General features: G+C 34.4%; 2 protein-coding genes and 1 pseudogene across 6 annotated transcripts; 2 read left to right on the top strand and 1 right to left on the bottom strand.

The window, feature by feature from the left end:
• Window positions 1-203: 203 nt before the first annotated feature.
• LOC122606705 lies at window positions 204-4,436 on the top strand (annotated as a pseudogene).
• Window positions 4,364-11,534, top strand: LOC122606701 (disease resistance protein Roq1-like). 3 transcript variants are annotated; one of them, XM_043779554.1, is made up of 8 exons: window positions 4,385-4,469; window positions 4,550-4,705; window positions 7,195-7,620; window positions 7,894-8,992; window positions 9,370-9,636; window positions 10,144-10,579; window positions 10,692-10,872; window positions 10,960-11,046. In XM_043779554.1, exons 1-7 carry the CDS (start codon window positions 4,444-4,446, stop codon window positions 10,835-10,837), a joined length of 2,556 nt encoding a protein of 851 aa, XP_043635489.1. In that variant the 5' UTR covers window positions 4,385-4,443; the 3' UTR covers window positions 10,838-10,872; window positions 10,960-11,046. The 3 variants fall into 3 exon arrangements, with proteins under 3 accessions (XP_043635487.1, XP_043635489.1, XP_043635488.1); XM_043779552.1 differs by having other exon boundaries at window positions 4,364-4,469; window positions 10,144-10,872; window positions 10,960-11,534; XM_043779553.1 differs by lacking the exons at window positions 4,385-4,469; window positions 4,550-4,705 and having other exon boundaries at window positions 6,969-7,620; window positions 10,144-10,872; window positions 10,960-11,534.
• A 1,333-nt stretch (window positions 11,535-12,867) lies between these two features.
• Window positions 12,868-15,940, bottom strand: LOC122606703 (TMV resistance protein N-like). 3 transcript variants are annotated; one of them, XR_006324980.1, is made up of 4 exons: window positions 15,352-15,940; window positions 14,848-15,126; window positions 13,531-14,318; window positions 12,868-13,459 (listed from the first exon to the last, which is right to left on the bottom strand). XR_006324980.1 is itself a non-coding variant. In XM_043779557.1 (4 exons), exons 2-4 carry the CDS (start codon window positions 15,418-15,420, stop codon window positions 13,647-13,649), a joined length of 1,020 nt encoding a protein of 339 aa, XP_043635492.1. In that variant the 5' UTR covers window positions 15,421-15,577; window positions 15,690-15,940; the 3' UTR covers window positions 13,464-13,646. The 3 variants fall into 3 exon arrangements, 2 of the variants coding, with proteins under 2 accessions (XP_043635492.1, XP_043635491.1); XM_043779557.1 differs by lacking the exon at window positions 12,868-13,459 and having other exon boundaries at window positions 13,464-14,318; window positions 15,352-15,577; window positions 15,690-15,940; XM_043779556.1 differs by lacking the exon at window positions 12,868-13,459 and having other exon boundaries at window positions 13,464-14,318.
• Window positions 15,941-18,036: the final 2,096 nt, after the last annotated feature.

Genomic DNA, 18,036 nt, shown 5'->3' with positions numbered 1-18,036 from the left:
TATACGCAATGATTGTAAAATAAACACGTCGAAGCTCCTTAACATTCGTTAAATGTTGCACGTGTTGCTAGAGGCTGAAGCCCCCTCAACGTTAAATCTTGGTGCCTTTGGTATTTTAGTTGATTAAATAAAAGGATTAATCAATTTTATTTTATTTTTTTTCTCTTTGATTCTTTTTTTTTTTCAATGCAAATAGAGTAACCTTGGTTGAAAAAAAAAGAAAAAAAAAACCTACCGCCAAATTTTCTATAGTCACCGTGTGCGGCGGCAGCGGCAGCGGCAGCGGCGAAAACAACCCACAGTAAAAATCGATGACACCAGCAGAAGTGGAGAAAGAAAAGATGAAATTTATGGTGCAGGCATGTAGCAAAAGAAGCCGAGCCAGGGTTGGCCTTCTTCAATTACATTTACAATCATCAAATAATAATAAAAATATAGATACAGATATAGATATAGATATAGAGACACCAGGGCTATTACTTACAACAAGAAAAGGGCTTCCTGCTTTTATATCACCTGATCATCTTTCTTTTCTTCCTCATTCTTCTCTTCTTCAGTTTAACCCTTCGCATTTGTAAGTCCTCTTTTTCTCAAAAAAATCTTCCTAATAATTATATTTTGTTTTAGTTTAATGTGATTGACGTTCCAAGTAACGTGACATTTCTTTTTTTATATATTCATTTGTCCATGAGGAGAAGTAGGCCTAAACCAAGGGGGGAGGTTACTCTAGCGTTTGTTTTAACCCCAAAAGTGCTTTGCTTGTCGGAGGACATGACCAATACTTAGATGTGTAATTCTTGCTTGTAAGAGGAATTAGGTAGATTAGTAATTCTTTTAGGGGTTTTAGGGGTAATTTATCTACTTATATGATATGCTCATATGACTTTTGCACCTTTTAGGGATTTTTCGGGTAGTGTTCTTGTCAGCTAGGCGGCCTAAGCTACTCTGTTTCATAGGTTGATTAGCACCCGTTATTATACTTGGGCTCATTGAGCCTCAGGATTGTCTACATCTCACCTCCCCCATACCCCTTATGCAGGGATTGGGTGTTGTTGTTGTAATGTAACGGGGTTAAAATTATAAAATGACTGTAGATGTTTCATACGATAGAAAATAGTAGAGTAATTGATGAAATATTTTGCATATGTAAATCAACATTTTAGAGAAAAAGCCTTCTTTAGGTATTTACATCTTTAATGGTATTACTGTCATTCCGAAGTAGCGCATTTACTTACATCTGCCTGATAGCGATATGCACTATGAATTTGAAAAATGTTAGTATATAGTATTGATGATTCTTGGAAGTTAAATTTAAAGAGTTTGGTTACATTTACGCCAAATGATAAATGTGTTTGGTATATTCTGTAGTATGCAAACTTTCAGTCGTTTGTGTCCAAATATAGAAAGTTGTAGACCTGATGGGTAAACTTAACTTTTCATTTCTCAAAATACGTATTCATGTAGATGTGGTTTCAATCGTTATTTCCGTGCAGCATGAATGGTCCTAACTGATGAAGTACTTGCTCCGGTTTAATAAAAAGAGGAACAAAGCTTCTGTTGATCGAACAATTAGATATGATTGCATATCACTAAAATCGGTAAATGAATTAATTTATCTGACAGCTGAATATTATCACCCATTTTACTTAATATTTGAATGTCATTGGTCATTCTGTATTAATTATATCTCTGAAAATGATGTCTTCATTGACTATGTAAGTAAAGAAATTGATCTTATATTTATTGCCATTTCCATGTTTATTATTTATCAGACATAACGACAGTCTGTTTCTAACACTGAATGGATCTTTTGGTAAATACTAATATGCAATTGTTATGGTATATAAAATTTGAACTTCTATTGATTTGTCTCAAAAGTTGCATCATTTCCTCTCTGGGTAGGTTCTAAATGTACTCAATTATTTGTGATATCTAATTTCATGTTATAGTGGGAACAATCCGTAGCTATTTTTCACTCCATGGCATGGACAGTTGATGTAGCTGCTCTTAAATTAAAAGGTATAACAGAAAATTACAATTTGACGGTAGATTCAAGAAGGGTTTGGATTTTCTAATCTATCAAAAAGGGTTTGGATTTTCTACTATCTGATTCACAATTGCGTCTCTTGCATTATTCGCATAATTGCTTATCGTAAGCTAACAAAGAATGCACATAGTCACAAAACCTCTTGATTACTAAATTTTTTTTTTTTTAAAATTCTGTAACTGTTATTGGAATGTTGACAGATGGAGCTCTTTTTGGATCCATTGTTGGAGGATGCAGTGTTCAAGAACGCCAGCGTTGTGCTCAGGAGGTAGCAAAGAGAAATGTATCTGGTTGGTTATCTAGTGCTTTCAATATCTAACTTATCATATTTTAGTTCTGTTGAGTTTAAATCTGTATATGATGAGCATTTGAATAACTCTTGATCTCAATGATGTTATTCTTATTCTTTCATAACCCGCACGTTTCTGAGATTCCTTTTGCCATACTCTATTTTCCATAGCCCCTTCTTGGAGTAATCTTATTTTTCAATTGTTAAGCATATTTTTCCAACTTAATCCTCAATTAATTTCATGACGTGAAATGGCATTTCAGGTTATTATATTGGTGGCGTTGGGCTTGGAGATAGCATTGGTGAAAGATCTACTTTTCTCCATGCTGTTACGGTATTATAGTCTTCTCATGATTGTCATGTAGCAAACTATGTGGTGGACACATCACTACATCCTGTACTAGCTTAATCTGATGGGGCAGACAATTTTTGTAAAAGATAAAGATTTGTAGTTTTAAATATTAATCTTGATGGGGCAGACAACATCTGCAATGCCCTGTAATACCAAATGTTTGTTTGACACATAAGTAACTGAGATATCTAATGATTTGTTGTAGGACTGTTTACCAAAGGAGAACCTTGCCAAGTTTGTGGCCTTGGACTTCATGGTATAATTATTACTTGCAGTAACTTTTGAAATGTATAGTGGACTAATTTTTGTAATTTCTCAGGCTTTCGGATTTCAAAACCTTTTTGAATTTTGAAGGTTTAAGCAAGCAACCATTTTTCCCCTCTCATCTGTAAACGTCATCTAGTTTTACTTCAGAAGGAAGTCAAGATAAATGTTTGGTATGTTTCATGAATCACATCTATTAACCTGAAAATCTTTCTTCCGATGATGTAGAAGAGGTATTACTACAGGGCATTGCAGCGGAAATCAATCTCCTTGACTCTGCGTAAGCTGCTTTTGTTAAATGCAATAACTTTCTTTACCCTCCTGAGTTCCTTTTGCTGATTAAAAACTATAATAATTTCTTTGATAGGTATATTTTTCATCTGACTCTTGATGGCTTTGCACTTATCTTCCCACTTGATGGCCGGTGTAAATATGTGTCTTTGACTGGTGACCACACAAAGATATATATCTTAAGGCAACAATTTATAGGTAATGATGTTTATATGTTTGTTTTGTATGGTTTATAAATTTGATATAAAACAGTGGACATGACAATTTCAACTCATTTACTTATAAAGTGTTGATTTTGGATGTGCCTACTCTCTAATGGGTCAGATAAAATTGGTTAAATGGAAAGGTGTCAAATGCCTTAAAAGTCACAGAAAGTGTACTATTCAATGCTTAAAACCTTCTGAATCATACTATTCTTAAAGTTATAGTATGACTAAGATAGTATAACATTGGCTATCATATACGAGAAACTAATATCAATTAGAAAAATGAAAAGGTTTGACTTTTGAGTTTTGACAGATGGGGTTTAAGATCAACCCGGCCTGACCTGAAGTGTTCCAACCTGTTAAAGTTAGCTGTTACCCGACCTTGTTTTTCTGTAGCTACTGAAAGCACACAGATTTCCTGTTCACCAAGGATAATTAATATTTAGCACCTATAATGAGCTGCTTTGTTGGATTGAGTTAAGGAAATTGAAATACAGTCTCTTTTGTATGTTGATGCTCATGTCCATTTGTGGGTCTACTATTTTATCTTCCTTGATTGATTTTTAGCTGAAAATCATCCAAGTTTTTTTTCTAGTCTTGCTATGAAAAAATGCTATTGGTGGCATTATGGGTGGGCTGGGTAACAGGTCAGAAATGGGTAGTATTCAGAAACACTTACGTTGATTCAAATCATTTTCTAAGTTTTCTATTAATAATCAATGTACAGCTTATGGTTATATAGCTACTCATATATTATTATGAGAATTAGATTAATATTTTTAAATACTTGTATTGCTTCACTTGAAACGTTTAAGATGAATCATAACCCAACTGGACCTATTGATAAATACATGACATGCTCACATCTAATTTATGTTTGTTTCATTTGTTTTGCTAAATACTGGTGCAGGGAAGATTTGTTGACGGCTGCAACTGTTACACATTCCAGAATCATACAAAAGCATACATCAATCATCTTCTCAATGTCCACGAAATGCTGGCTCAGATTTTACTTGAAATGTAATAAGTCACAAACACCTGCAATCTGTTTATTTTAAACTAATGCAACCAATATATTTAATCTTGGTTCATTCTTGCAGACATAACACACACCACTATTTATCATTCTTTCGCTTAATCAGAAAAGCAATTATGGAAGGAAAATTCGAGGAATTGAGGCAGAAATTCATCGACAGTAGGCGTGATCATCTGTTGGCAGCTTCACCGATTGTTTTTGAGCTAAAAATGCCAGTAAGGTAGGTTTATATATAAGCAAGCCTAAACTAACACTTCGTGGCATGTGAATAATTTCATTCTATTATCAAACTGGTTAACAAGAATGTTGTTCCTTACCTTTCACTGACCTACCTACCCACCTTTATATGCTCGTCTATGTGGCAAAACGGGTGGTTTGGTAGGTTGGTAATGGGTCCTAACTATGACCAAAAAAACTGCAATATAATTTTACTTACAGTATAGGGAGTAATTAAATAGCCTTTTCTAATTAATAAATAATAATAGCTAATATATATCCAATAACATAATAGCTGATATATATCCAATATAATAATAACTAATACAATATCCAATAATATGTTCTATCGTATGAATATAAAATTAATTAATTAATAATAAATAAAATTTAATGTAAATATATTAATTTTAAGAGTAATCGTACTATTATTTTTTATTCAAGTGTTTTTAAGTAATTGTCATGACGCATATAAGAAAAATAAAACATATAAAAATATAACTAATTATAGGAAAAACATATAACATTGTCATATTTCAGTTGAAATATTTAAGATATCTTTCATCTAAAGATAAGATATTATTTCTAATAGTGTGAATTAAAAATGTAATACACCATGTGTAACAATAAAGCAAATAAAATGATTATAACCAATTATGATTTTCTAATGTTCAAATATCTCTGAGTATATCACAATTTATTACTTTGATAGACATATTATACTTTGTAATATTCAAATATCGCTAAGCTTGTCACTGTAAACAACTTCGATGAAATTATTTTTAAAAGATATTTCAATATAAAACTCAAAGTGTTGATATGTAGATCAATTTTTTATTACTCAAAGTAGTATATTAAATTTTAAACTATAATAAGTTAACATCTAATATTGACAACCCCTTAAACCCCGTGTATTAGACAGGGGCCTAAAATCTAGTAAAGTATTATAGATTATAAATGTAGTAAATACTGCAAGTCTATCTTGTTAACCAATTTGATATGTTTTGCATTTTAGCTATTCTTTATATTTTATCTATTAGTGTTTAGACATTTAGCCATAAATTCGTGATCCAAATTGATACATTCATGAGCAATTGGGCTAGATTCGCCACATCTCATTATCAATATAATTATCGTTAGAACCCATCCCTTTTCTATTTTTTAAAATTTGAAATTCAGAGTGCGATGAACTTGGAGATACTGTAAAGAGTGATCTTGTGCCTATTATCTTGCATGGTTGAATGTCGGATTGTGCTTTGCCCCATTGCCAGTGAAAGACAAGTCTCCACTTTATTTTGTTGGTTAAAGTGGGGGCATGATTGATGTATTCTTAAGCATCTTTTATTTACATGATACTTTGTATTAAGAGTAGCACAATATTTCTAATTGTATATCACATCATACATCTTCAATTTAAACCCCTATCACTTAGTACAGGCCCAATATATAATATAACAATTGATGAAGGCTTAACTATAGTAAACTTTGGGTTTTTTTTTTCTTTTATTTTTCTCTTTTATTTTTTAATTTTTTGTTATTTCGGTCATATAACTTTTAATCATTTGATTTTGGCCACAACATTTATCTCGTTACAATAATACAAGTATTCAAGTATTTGTTTTTCTTTTCTACACAATCTGTCTCATTTTTGCTTTTTTAGTTCTTTCTACATTCTCTATTTCTCCATGCTTTGTAACCATGCCCATCATCAAACAGTTATAAATTATGATGTACTTTGTAACTATCATCAAACAAAATTTATACTTTGGTATCTAAAATGTTATTTGCTTAAACTATGTTTATTATTTGTTAACGTGACAAAATCTGCAGCGAAATGCGGGTAGAAATATTAGTTATAGATGGAAATTAGACCTCTTGTGAAAAAACAACCCTAGATGTCGCTAAACCACTGTTTACTGTTAAACCATCATGGTGATTTTTTAAATATATATTTTTTTTGCCATCTGATAATTTTCTAATTAATTGACAAAATTTGATTGATGTTTCATGAAATCTTTAAGTTACTAAATCTGGCATTGTGACTGGCTCAGATTGAGTCAGCCTTTGAAAGAACAGTTTTAAGAAACTTTTTACCTCTTGGAATCTAGCTAAGGCTGTGTGATTGTTGACTGTCACTCTCAAGCAACAACGACTCTTCTTTCAGCTAAATAAAAACCAACCATATTATATCTTATCTTCTTGTGTGTGTGTGTGTGTCTTTTTTATTAACAATCCTAAAGTTAATCCATTTGTTTAAATTCCAATCACACCACATAATCTTTTATTGTTAGTGTTTGTATATGTGTGTTCATTGATGTTGTTACAGATTGATTGCATTTTTTTGTGATTTTCTTCATTTAGACAGAAAACAATCTATACTATAGTACAATACACTAGTGGTTATTTAAACACATCCATGGCATCTTCATCGTCCTCTTCTCATTCTGACCACGCTTTTTCTCGGACATGGTGGAAATACGATGTATTTCTTAGTTTTAGAGGAGAAGACACCCGCAAAACCTTTGTAGATCATCTTTACAATGCTATCGCTCATCGTCTAATACGTACTTACAAGGATGATGAAGAACTTCCCAGGGGTGATTCCATCGGTTCATCTTTGCGTATGGCTATAGAAGAATCACAGATTGCAGTCATAGTGTTCTCCAAAAACTATGCAGACTCTTCATGGTGTTTGAATGAACTTGTATATATTATGAAATGTAGGGATGAGAGAGGACTCATCGTTATGCCCATATTCTACGATGTGGATCCTTCGGAAGTGAGGAATCAAAAAGGAAAATTTGGAGAAGCGTTTGCTAAACAAGTGGCGAAGAACATCACCAAAGCTGAATTATGGAGGAAAGCACTTGATGAAGCTACTAACATTGCTGGATGGGAACTCAAGCACATTGCAGGCGGGTAAGTTACCCAAGAACATTGCCGAATGGGAACCCATTGTCGATATATGCTTATTGCAGCTCTACAGATTACTCGAATCTGAAGAACTTGTTCATTTGTACCTTGTATGAACAAATGACACGGAGCTGATCAGCCAAAGCTCGTAAATAAATTAAGAGGGCTCAAGCTCTAACTTATTTAAACAAATAAAATATAATTTTTTCTTATCACAGGGTAAATTACCACTTTTTTTTTATGTGATACACTAATTATTCATATAAATTTACTCTGCAGCCATGAATCAAAAGCCATCAAACAGATTGTTGATAGAGTTCAAGAAATATTGTTTTCTTCAATATCAAATGTTGATGAAGAGCTTGTTGGAATGAGGGCTCGCTTTCAAGATTTGATGACACATCTAGAAATCGACTCAGTTGGTGTGCGTATGGTTGGGCTATGGGGGATTGGAGGTGGTGGTAAGACTACTCTTGCGTTTTCTCTTTATACTGAAATCTCTCGCCATTTTAAAGGTCATTGCTTTATTGCCAATATTCGTGAACAAAGCAAACATGGTCTAGAAACCCTGCAACAAAAACTTTTATCCACAGTTTTCAAAACACAAATAGCAGTGCAGAGTGTTGAAGAAGGAAAATGCATCATAAAGAGTATGTCATGTAATAATAAAGTGTTAGTTTTTCTTGATGATGTCGATGATCTTGACCAGCTACAAGCATTGGCTGGATCACATAATTGGTTTGGTGTTGGAAGCCGAATAATTATCACAACGAGAGATGAACATGTGTTAACAGCTCACAGGGTAGACCACATTTCCCCTGTTAAATTATTATCAGATGAAGAGGCTATCCTGCTACTTTATAAGCATGCATATAATGAAAAAAAGCCTCTAAAAGATTACGAGACACTTTCACTACGTGTGGTATCTTATGCTGCTGGGCTCCCATTAGCACTTAAAGTCTTAGGTTCCTTTCTATTCGACAAAGACAAGAATGAGTGGGTAAGTGCCTTAGCAAAGTTAAAAGATATCCCAAATCTTGAGGTCATGGATATATTAAGAATTAGTTATGATGGACTTGAAACTCTCCACAAAGAGTTATTCTTGGATATCGCATGTTTCTTCAGGTGGAAAAACATAGATGATGCAATGGAGATTCTCGACGCCTGTGGTTTTCATCCCATTATAGGGATAAAGGTATTGAGACAAAAAGCTCTTATAACAATTGATGATTATGGTAGGTTTGATATGCATGATCTGGTTCAAGAAATGGGACACTACATTGTTAGACGGGAACATCCTAACAATCCTGAAAAACATAGTAGAGTTTGGAAACATGAGGAAATCTCTAACATGTGTCTTGGGGATTCAATTTATCAGGTAAAGGTTTATTCAGCTAGCTAACTTTTTTCAGACATACATAACATATTACTGGTATTATATATACTTGTCTTTCGGGTATGTTTTTTTTGTTTTTATTTTAAAAAACTACAAAATCCATACAAATTTCACACATATTTTCCAAGTTTACGTCCACCATGGGACTTCAACCCACAATCTATAAGTTGATGGGTTATCACACATACGACAAGAGCCAAAACTCAATCAAGTGTGACTTTGGGGGATTTAATGACGGTAAAGATTAGTTCAACTATTAGCTCAAATATACATCTTATATTTTTAGATTAAATGATTCGCACATACCAATCAAAGAAAAATGGCAACTCAATTAATATCCGTATCTCCTTTATTTGCAGGAAAATCATAAAATTGAAGTCATAGAAACTTCTAGTTATTTTCCACGCTCTAGTACGATCATTTCAAACATGAGGAAACTAAGGTGGCTTAATATGTTGTTTGGCGGTGATGCTGAAGGGCCTAATTTTTTATCAAATGAGATGAGGTATCTTTATTGGGAAAGGTATCCAGCAACTCCATTTCCAAACAGTTTCCAAGCATCGAAGCTTGTTGTTCTAAAATTGTGGAAGAGCTTACAAAAAGAACTTTGGAATGCTAATTATAAGGTAATCAAGGATCTGGAATCATGTAAAGTAGCAATTGACATTTTGTTACGATCCCACGTCGGCCAAGTATGGGATTGGTTGGTGGTTTATAAGCCTAGGGGTCCCTCCTTTGAGCTAGCTTATAGCATGATGTGAGCCCATTATGGAATGGGTTCGTATCAATTGGTGTTATAGCCAGCCCTACCTTTCGAGGTCCCAACACTCGGAGTGGTGGCCTATAGAGTGGTGGCTTGGACCCGAAAAGAAGGGTACCAACCGTGACCAACAAGGACGTTGGCTCTTCAAAGGGTGGGGTATTGTTACGATCCCACATCGGCCAATTGGTTGGTGGTTTATAAGCCTAGGTGTCCCCTCCTTTGAGATAGTTTTAAGGAGTGAGTTCTACACCTAGGCCCTAGCTTATAGCATGATGTGAGCCTATTATGGGGTGGGTTCGTATCACATTTATTATGTTAATTAAGTTATCTATCTTTGAGCTTTTAACTTTTGTATGCTTGTATGCATTAGTGCCTACCACATTTGAAAGTGCTTGAATTCTGCTATATGAAAAACCTAGTCAGTACACCAGATTTTGATGGACTCCCGTGTCTTCAAAAGCTCACAATCAGGATGTGTGATGAGATAGAAGAGATTCACCCGTCACTTGGAAATCACAGATGCCTTCAATACATAAGTGTAAAAGATTGTGATAAGCTTAGAAGGTTTCCAACAATTTTCCACATGGAAAAACTCAAGACTTTAAAGATGAGGGATTGTGATGCTCTTGAGTTACCGGAAATCCAAGGAAACTTGAAAAGCATAGAAACGTTGTCTTTAAGTAGGTTCCCCATAGAAATTCAAGCTCGGCCTACACCTATCTTACGAATGTTAGGTCTCATCAATTTACGGATGTTGCGTGTCGATGGCTGGAGTTTGAAAGATGAAGAAATTCCCTCTGACATTAGTGAGTTATGCAACTTAGAAGAGCTCAATCTTAGTTGGAATGATTTTTCACATTTAGGTTTCAGCCTATCACAACTTACTCGGCTAAAAATCCTCAAACTGTGCGGATGCAGTTGTCTTGTTGAATTGCCTGAGCTCCCATCAAGTGTGGCTGTGCTACAAGCAAGCTGGTGTGAATCACTTACAACTATTGGAAATAACTGTGACACAGATTTTAAATGGTTACGCCAAGTCTCACTTATCAGAGGGGGTATTGTAAATGATGCCGGCAGATTACTAGTATCCATAATTCAGGTATATATTCTTGGGCTCTTTCTCTGTTTTGGAATATAAATTAATTATAGATAATAGACAACAATAAATTTTGTGTTGATTAATTAGGGAAGGGGTATTCAAAGTCACTGTATGGTTCTCCAAGTTGAAGGCATTGAGATTCCAAAGAAGTTGTTAGATTGGCTTGTTAGCGGAAATACATGTACGCTTCAACTTCCAGAGAATTGGTACAATGATTTCTGTGGATTCATAATGTGTGCTGTTTCGCCGCATTACTACCTTAACGTGCAGATAACAATGAAGCAGGTGGTGGGTAATGAGATGGGTACGGATTCTCAATATGAATATGTGGCTTGGGAGAAGAGCAATGATGATAGAAGAACATTCGTGGGATATGTTTCATTTGGTTTATTGAAAAATACCTCGTGGTGGGATGAAACTTCCAAGACTCTTTCGTTTTTGTTTAATGAATTGAAAACACCGTGTAGTGGGTTTGGATTTGAACTTGTTCCCAAGAGAAGTGGAATGGCTCCAACCGAAGCATCAACAAATTCTCCTCACTTTAAGATTTTACATGACTCGGCTTCTACTATAGAAATTTTCTTAAGTATGTGTTAGTTTTTTGTGTTATATTGCATAGTTTATAAATCAACTATTATCCCCCAATCTATATTTTTCTTTTATATTCTTGGATCAGCAAATTATTACTTGGCCTTTAAAAGAGTAGACTGATGATAGTCCACAATGGTTTTGTTAGTCCCATGTGTTTTGGGTACTAATAAACTCACAACATATTTTTATCATCTACAACAATTCTTGTTTTGAGCAATTGTATATTATGTACTAACTTCCTTGTACTCGTATATAGCAAAAGTATGTTGTGAGTTTATCACTACCCATATGTTTTTGTTAGTCCTATAAGCGGGGCTCGTGATTTGTTGAAATGGACGCTGATGTATGTGTCATGAGGGATCCAATTCCGAGAACAAAAGGATGAGCGCGTTAGTCAACTACATGTTCATTCTTTTAAAGCGATATATGATTCTTCCCGAATTGTAAGGCATAAAGGAGGAGTTGAAAGAAAATTTGCCAATGTAAGAAGTCACGTGTCAAACTGTCACTCGAAGACATATTTGACTGAGATAACAACACGAGTTATTTTAGATAATTGTCGTTTTTGTAAGAAGGATGCCACAATTTCTCGTTCACTTAAAAATTAAAATGCCAAGGAAGAAAACGGGCTGCTTTGTGGATTTGAGTCAAGGAAATTGAAATACAGTCTCATTTGTTAATTGATGCTCGTTCGCATCTGTAGGTCTACAATATTATCTCCCTTGATGATCCGTTGAATGTTCTTTAGCTGAAAATATGTGAAGCTTTTTTCTTGCTATTAGAAAATGCTATCGGTGGCATAATGGGTGGGCTGGGTAACAGGTCAAATGGGTGGTATTCAGACCTCTCCCTATCCCTATGCCTTGTCCTCGTCTATTATGTCTTCCATCTCGTCATGATAGGCACAAGGCCGTCATTTGCTCAGTGTCTTCTTTCACTGTCATGGTTTGGAAATGTTTGGACGAGGTGGGTGGGCCTACAAGCATGTGTATGTGACTGTGTGTTAAATTTTTAATATTATATGGGGATGAGGAGAGAGAGTTAATATGTGTAGGTTTATATTTTTTTTAATTGAGAATGAGATGGGGATGAGGTTATGATAGGGAGGGAGGTGTTTTTAGATGTGTTTTGGAAAGAGAAAGCTGATGTGGCGATAAAGACGTGGGAGAGGCTTCAGAGCGTGTCATCAGTGTGCACACTTATGTGACTCAGATCAGTATCAAATTTTTCTAGTAACAATTAATGTATTGAATATGGTTATTAACTATATTATTAAGAGAATTAGATTAATATATTTGAAAAAATAGGGCTGTTCATGTTGTTTACTTGTGTTACTTCACTTGATTTGTTTTAGAAATATCATATCCTAACTGGACCCATTGATAAATAAATGACATGCTCACATCTAATTAATGCTTGTTTCATTTCTTGTTGCTAAATACTGGTGCAGGAAAGAGGTAACATGAGTATCATCTAGAAAAGGAAATCCACAAAGCAGAAACCGAGTCTTCTATAATCTCCAAGTTAGGTGAATAATTAGAAAAGACGGGATAACATGTCGATGTTTCCGCTGAAGCAATTCCAGTTCTCTTGTGAACGAGACCAAATCCAAACCCACTATTGTGGCATGTTACCGCTCCAAGTGAAAACGAAAGAGCGCTATATGTTTCATCCCACCATGCAGTGTGTTTCAATAGATCAAAAGAAACAAACCCCACCCATGTTCTTCTATCACCGGCCCTCTCCTTCCAAGCCTCCTCGTCATATTGAGAATCCATACCCACCAGCACTCTCCTTATTATTATCGAGACAATTTCCTGTGGAATATAATTTTCTGTAGAAGCAATACACATTAAGAATCCAGAAAAGTCACTAAACCAGTTTTCTGGAGCTGCAATGTACATGTCTCCCCTCTAACAAGACGAGGTAAGAACCTCTTTGGAATTTCAAGGCCCTCGAGTTCGAGAATCATATAGTGATTTTCAACAGCATTTCCCTAATTAATCAACACAATTTTATTATTTTAGTTATATAATTACAACATACTACTGTTTATATTAAGCTTACCTGGAGCATGGATAGTATTAATCTGCAGCCTTCAACAATAACATTAACACCCCCTCCCACAAATGACACCATATAAAACCCTTTACAATTTGTGTGACTACTTCCAATGGATGTAACTATGTAAGGGAGTCACAAAAGTCTACTATCAGAATAGCTACACTAGATAGGAGCTCCGGCAATTCTACAAGCCTTTTGCAGTTTGACAGACAGAGTCTGAGTTGAGTTAAATGGCAGATGCTGAAATCTAAGTGGGAAAAATCATTCCTACTAAGGTCCAGCTCTTCTAAGTTGGATAACTCACCAAAATCAGAAGGAATTTCTCCGTCTTTCAAACCCCAGCCACCGAGATTCAACTTTCGTAAGCTCCTGAAATTTAACTTTTGTACAATATCTTTCAACGGACGATAGAACACCGTCTCAAGATGCGTATAACATTCTCCGATCGGTGAGTCCGGAAACTCATTTTCTGACCCTTCCAAAGTCAAGTTTACCAACCTTCCCATTTTAGTTTGGATCTCTGGCAATTCAATATAATTATTGCAATCTGATATCTCAAGGTTGTTGAGTTTCTCCATCCGGACAATCTTTGGGAAGACTCTAAGCACGGAACACGTTGATACACTTATGTTTTCAAGGCTTCTATGATTTCCAAGTGATGGGTGAATCTCTTCTAAATGAGAACAACATAGGAGTTTCAGCTTTTTAAGACATGGAAGTCCACCAAAATCTGGTATGCCGAGTAGGTTCCCCATAAATTCGAGTTCAAGCACTTTCAGATGTGGTAGATGCTATTGTATAAAAATGTTTACAAATTAGATTCATATTTGTATATTAGTCAAACAAATAATATGTAGATTTCAAAGCTTTGAATTAAACCAAAGGGTTTCAGTCTGGCCATATTTGTGTTCAACTCCCAACAACAACAACAAGAGTACCCAATCCCTGTGAAAGAGGGGTATGGAGGATGTATGATGTAGACAACAGAGGGTGCTTCCAGAAGGGCAAGGACTTTACCCTTGAAAATATTCTAGACGGCAAGGCGAACCAAAAGCCGAAGTATGGAAACCGATAGATCTCTTGATCTCAGATCTAGATGGAGAGAGAAACTCAAGAACAGACTAATGTTGTGGGTTCAAGTCCCATTGTGGACAAATAAGTGAATTATTATGTATTTTTTAAGTTTTAATTGAACAAATCTTATTAAGTAACACAAAAATAACTCTTAAAAAGTGTTTTCATAACTGGTTAAAACCTGTTTACATTGTAAATCTGTACATCTATGAGAAAATTATGATTCCAAAGAAATAAATGGATTACCTTGTAACCATTCCAAAGTTCTTTCTGCCAGCTTTCACTCATTTTAAGAACAACAAGCGTCATTGGTGGGATACCGTCTAGGAACGGACTTGCTGAATACCATTGCCAATAAAAGTACCTTAACTCATTTGACAAAAAGTTAGGCCCTTCAACATCCTTCATGTTATTAATGCCACGGCTTTCGTAACTAAGCCACCTTAGTTTCTTCATGTTAGAAATAATCTTACCAAAGCATAATAGATGATCAGAACAATTTACAGCTTCAATCTTGTGGTTTTCCTACAATAAAGAAAATTTTAATTTATTGGTTAAATTGAATTTATCGATTATTGGTATACTTGTTGCATATATTCTGAAAAGACTAGCTTACAAAACCTTTACCTTCATACAAGTAACTAACTGAAGCTGATAACCAAATTTCAACTACAACTAATAATCACAATTAAAAATTCACAACGGAAAACATAACATAATGAATGCTACTCTACTCACTCAGAAACTCACATTTTCATGATCCATATGACGAAGCAGCTTTGTTTCTCGTAAAGTCCTCGATTTTATTATCAAAAGCATTCACAATCTTCTTAATCGCTACATGCTCATTTGTCTCCAAGTTCAACGCCCAACTAATTCCAAAAAAATCAACCTATATATACAAAAATAGATATATACCAGACTATGCCTTAATCATATATTTACCCAATCAAACAAAGATCAATCAGTGGTTGACCTGTATAGAACACAATTAAAAAACAGTTGAGTTTAGAAGATGCAAGTAGTTTTATGTAAACCCTAATCACAAAAATGTAGGAAATTAATGATAAAAAGACTCAATCTTTTACACAAACAATTGATTGCCTTAAAAGTGGAATAAGGGATTTGATGTCTCCGTTGATGGTGGCCGGAACTGTTGGTGATGGCAGATGGTGGTTCTATCGGGCCGGCGCAGTTGGTGGTCGAGGGGTGGCCCAGATGGTGGTGGATTGATTTTTAATGGTGATGACAGAGAGATGGTGGAAAACCGGAGAAAGATGGAGGCGATGGGAATTGAGGTCGGCCTGGAAAATGTTTAGGGTCTGATATTTGAGGGAGGTGTAATAAGGGCATAATTGACAATTTAAAGACAGAAAGTTTATAGAAAAAAAAAAAAAAGTATATAAAGATAGGTACATGTAACTAAGAACAAAAAGCTATAGTGTGTATGAACTATCAAAACCTCTCCTATATGCGTCTATTTAGTAAAAATATTTAAATTATGTAAAATGGTACCCGCGTCATCTCATATGAGTTGTCACCTGCAACAAATTAATTGGTCAGTCATATTTAGTTACATAACTTGAACATTTTTAAAAATTTTGTGCATACAATAGAGGTTTTGATAGTTCGTGCACACTATAACTTTTCGATCTCAGTATTCTACATTTCGACATACTTATCCCTTATATATAATATTGAGAGGAATCAAGGGATGAATAGTAACTCGCTTACGTGGCGAGTTAATATTTGTCCACGTAACATCCTGTCAAACTTTACCAAATCGCATCTCGTCTGATCTTTTTATTACGGGTTCTTTATTGGTTTTTGACACACTCTTTTTCCTTTTGGGTTTTCAAACAATATATTGCAACTTTTTTATGCCTATATCCCGTACCATTACCATTATTTGGATTTTGTCACATCACATCCCATTTGGGCTTTCTATTACAGGTAAGTTATTGGTTTTTCTCACACTTCTTTTCCGTTTGGGTTTCCAAACAATATATTGCAAATTAATTAATGGTCAAATCCTGTAACGTTATGTACCCTAATTTGGTTTTTGCACACTTTCTTATTTATGGTTTCAACTAATATATTGAAAACTTTCATTCGACTTTTTTCTTTGTGCATATTAAATATATGTATTCGATACTATAAACTTTCAGATGTGTTTGTGGTATTTCTTCAAACAAATATATATTTCATATGGCAAAAGTTTAAGCTAACATATATAGCGACACATCTTAAATAACAACATATAATTACAATAATTAACACTCCACAACATATGCGAGCTAATTAATGTGGTTATGCCATTAAATAAATATGTATATGAAACAAACTTATCCATGACCGAATGATTTTTAATTAGACCGTTGAAGGTTTAACACGAATACTCTAAAATTGAGGCCCTACAATGCGGGGCTCAAATTATACTAGTTTCTTTTATAAGAGAGTAGAGATACTTCAAATTTTAGCTTTGAACAATCTTCTAATAAGAAATGTGTTTATTATAATATTCCAAGTAAAACTTAATTAATTAATACGATATAAAGTAATCACTTTAATAATGACAACGACAATCATACACCAATCGTTCATATCTTAACAACCATCTTATCTTCTTAATCTTAAATAATCTTAATATTTTAGGATTAAAATTACATTGATAAACATTAATTTTCAAACTTGTTGCACACTAGGTTTTTTATACATTTTTGTTAAAAGATTTTATTAACTGACATTTTGCAATATATTTAACACTGGTAGAGGATAAGGTTGTAAAACTCCCCCAAGTCAACCGAGTACTGAAAATAAACTCTTGACTCCCCACCTCGTCGAGTCGAGTCGAGTCCGAATCACGAGTTATCCAACTTTGATACAGACAAAATGATGATGAAGCGTGAATGCATCAACTAATCTAACGTTTACTTTTCAAGTTTGAATTATTATATTAATGTTTTTAAACAATTATGTTTAAATTTTAAGTTTGGAATATATTTTTAAAGTTTTATTATATATAATTTCAAAATTACTTATGTTTCCATATAAAATTTCAATCCGAGTTCTCCCAGAGTCGAGTCCGATTCTCCAAAAACTCCTGACTCCCCCCCTCGCCGAGTCGAGTCCGAGTCACGAGTTCCCCAACCTTAGTAGAGGATATATGCTCATTGTGTGAGGACGTCAAATATTTCATACTTTGGTGATTAAATGTTTTGGTTGTCCATAATCGCTCTAGCTTTTACTATTTGGATCGTATGGCATGGAAAATAGAAAGACAAACATTTGTAATTTTAATTTTCAATATATTTATCATACGAGGAGGAAATACGATATATTTTCAACTTTATGTACTCGGTTTCTTCATTCTTTATGATGGTTTACTAGCACTTACTGAGAGATAATGGTTTGTTGTAGGACTGTTTATGAAGG

The sequence above is a fragment of the Erigeron canadensis genome, chromosome 7 (genome assembly GCF_010389155.1).
Source record: "Erigeron canadensis isolate Cc75 chromosome 7, C_canadensis_v1, whole genome shotgun sequence".
In the NCBI taxonomy this organism is placed as follows: Eukaryota; Viridiplantae; Streptophyta; class Magnoliopsida; order Asterales; family Asteraceae; genus Erigeron; species Erigeron canadensis.
The sequence above is the reverse complement of the archived record's forward strand: the minus strand, read 5'-3'. Positions and strand labels throughout refer to the sequence as shown.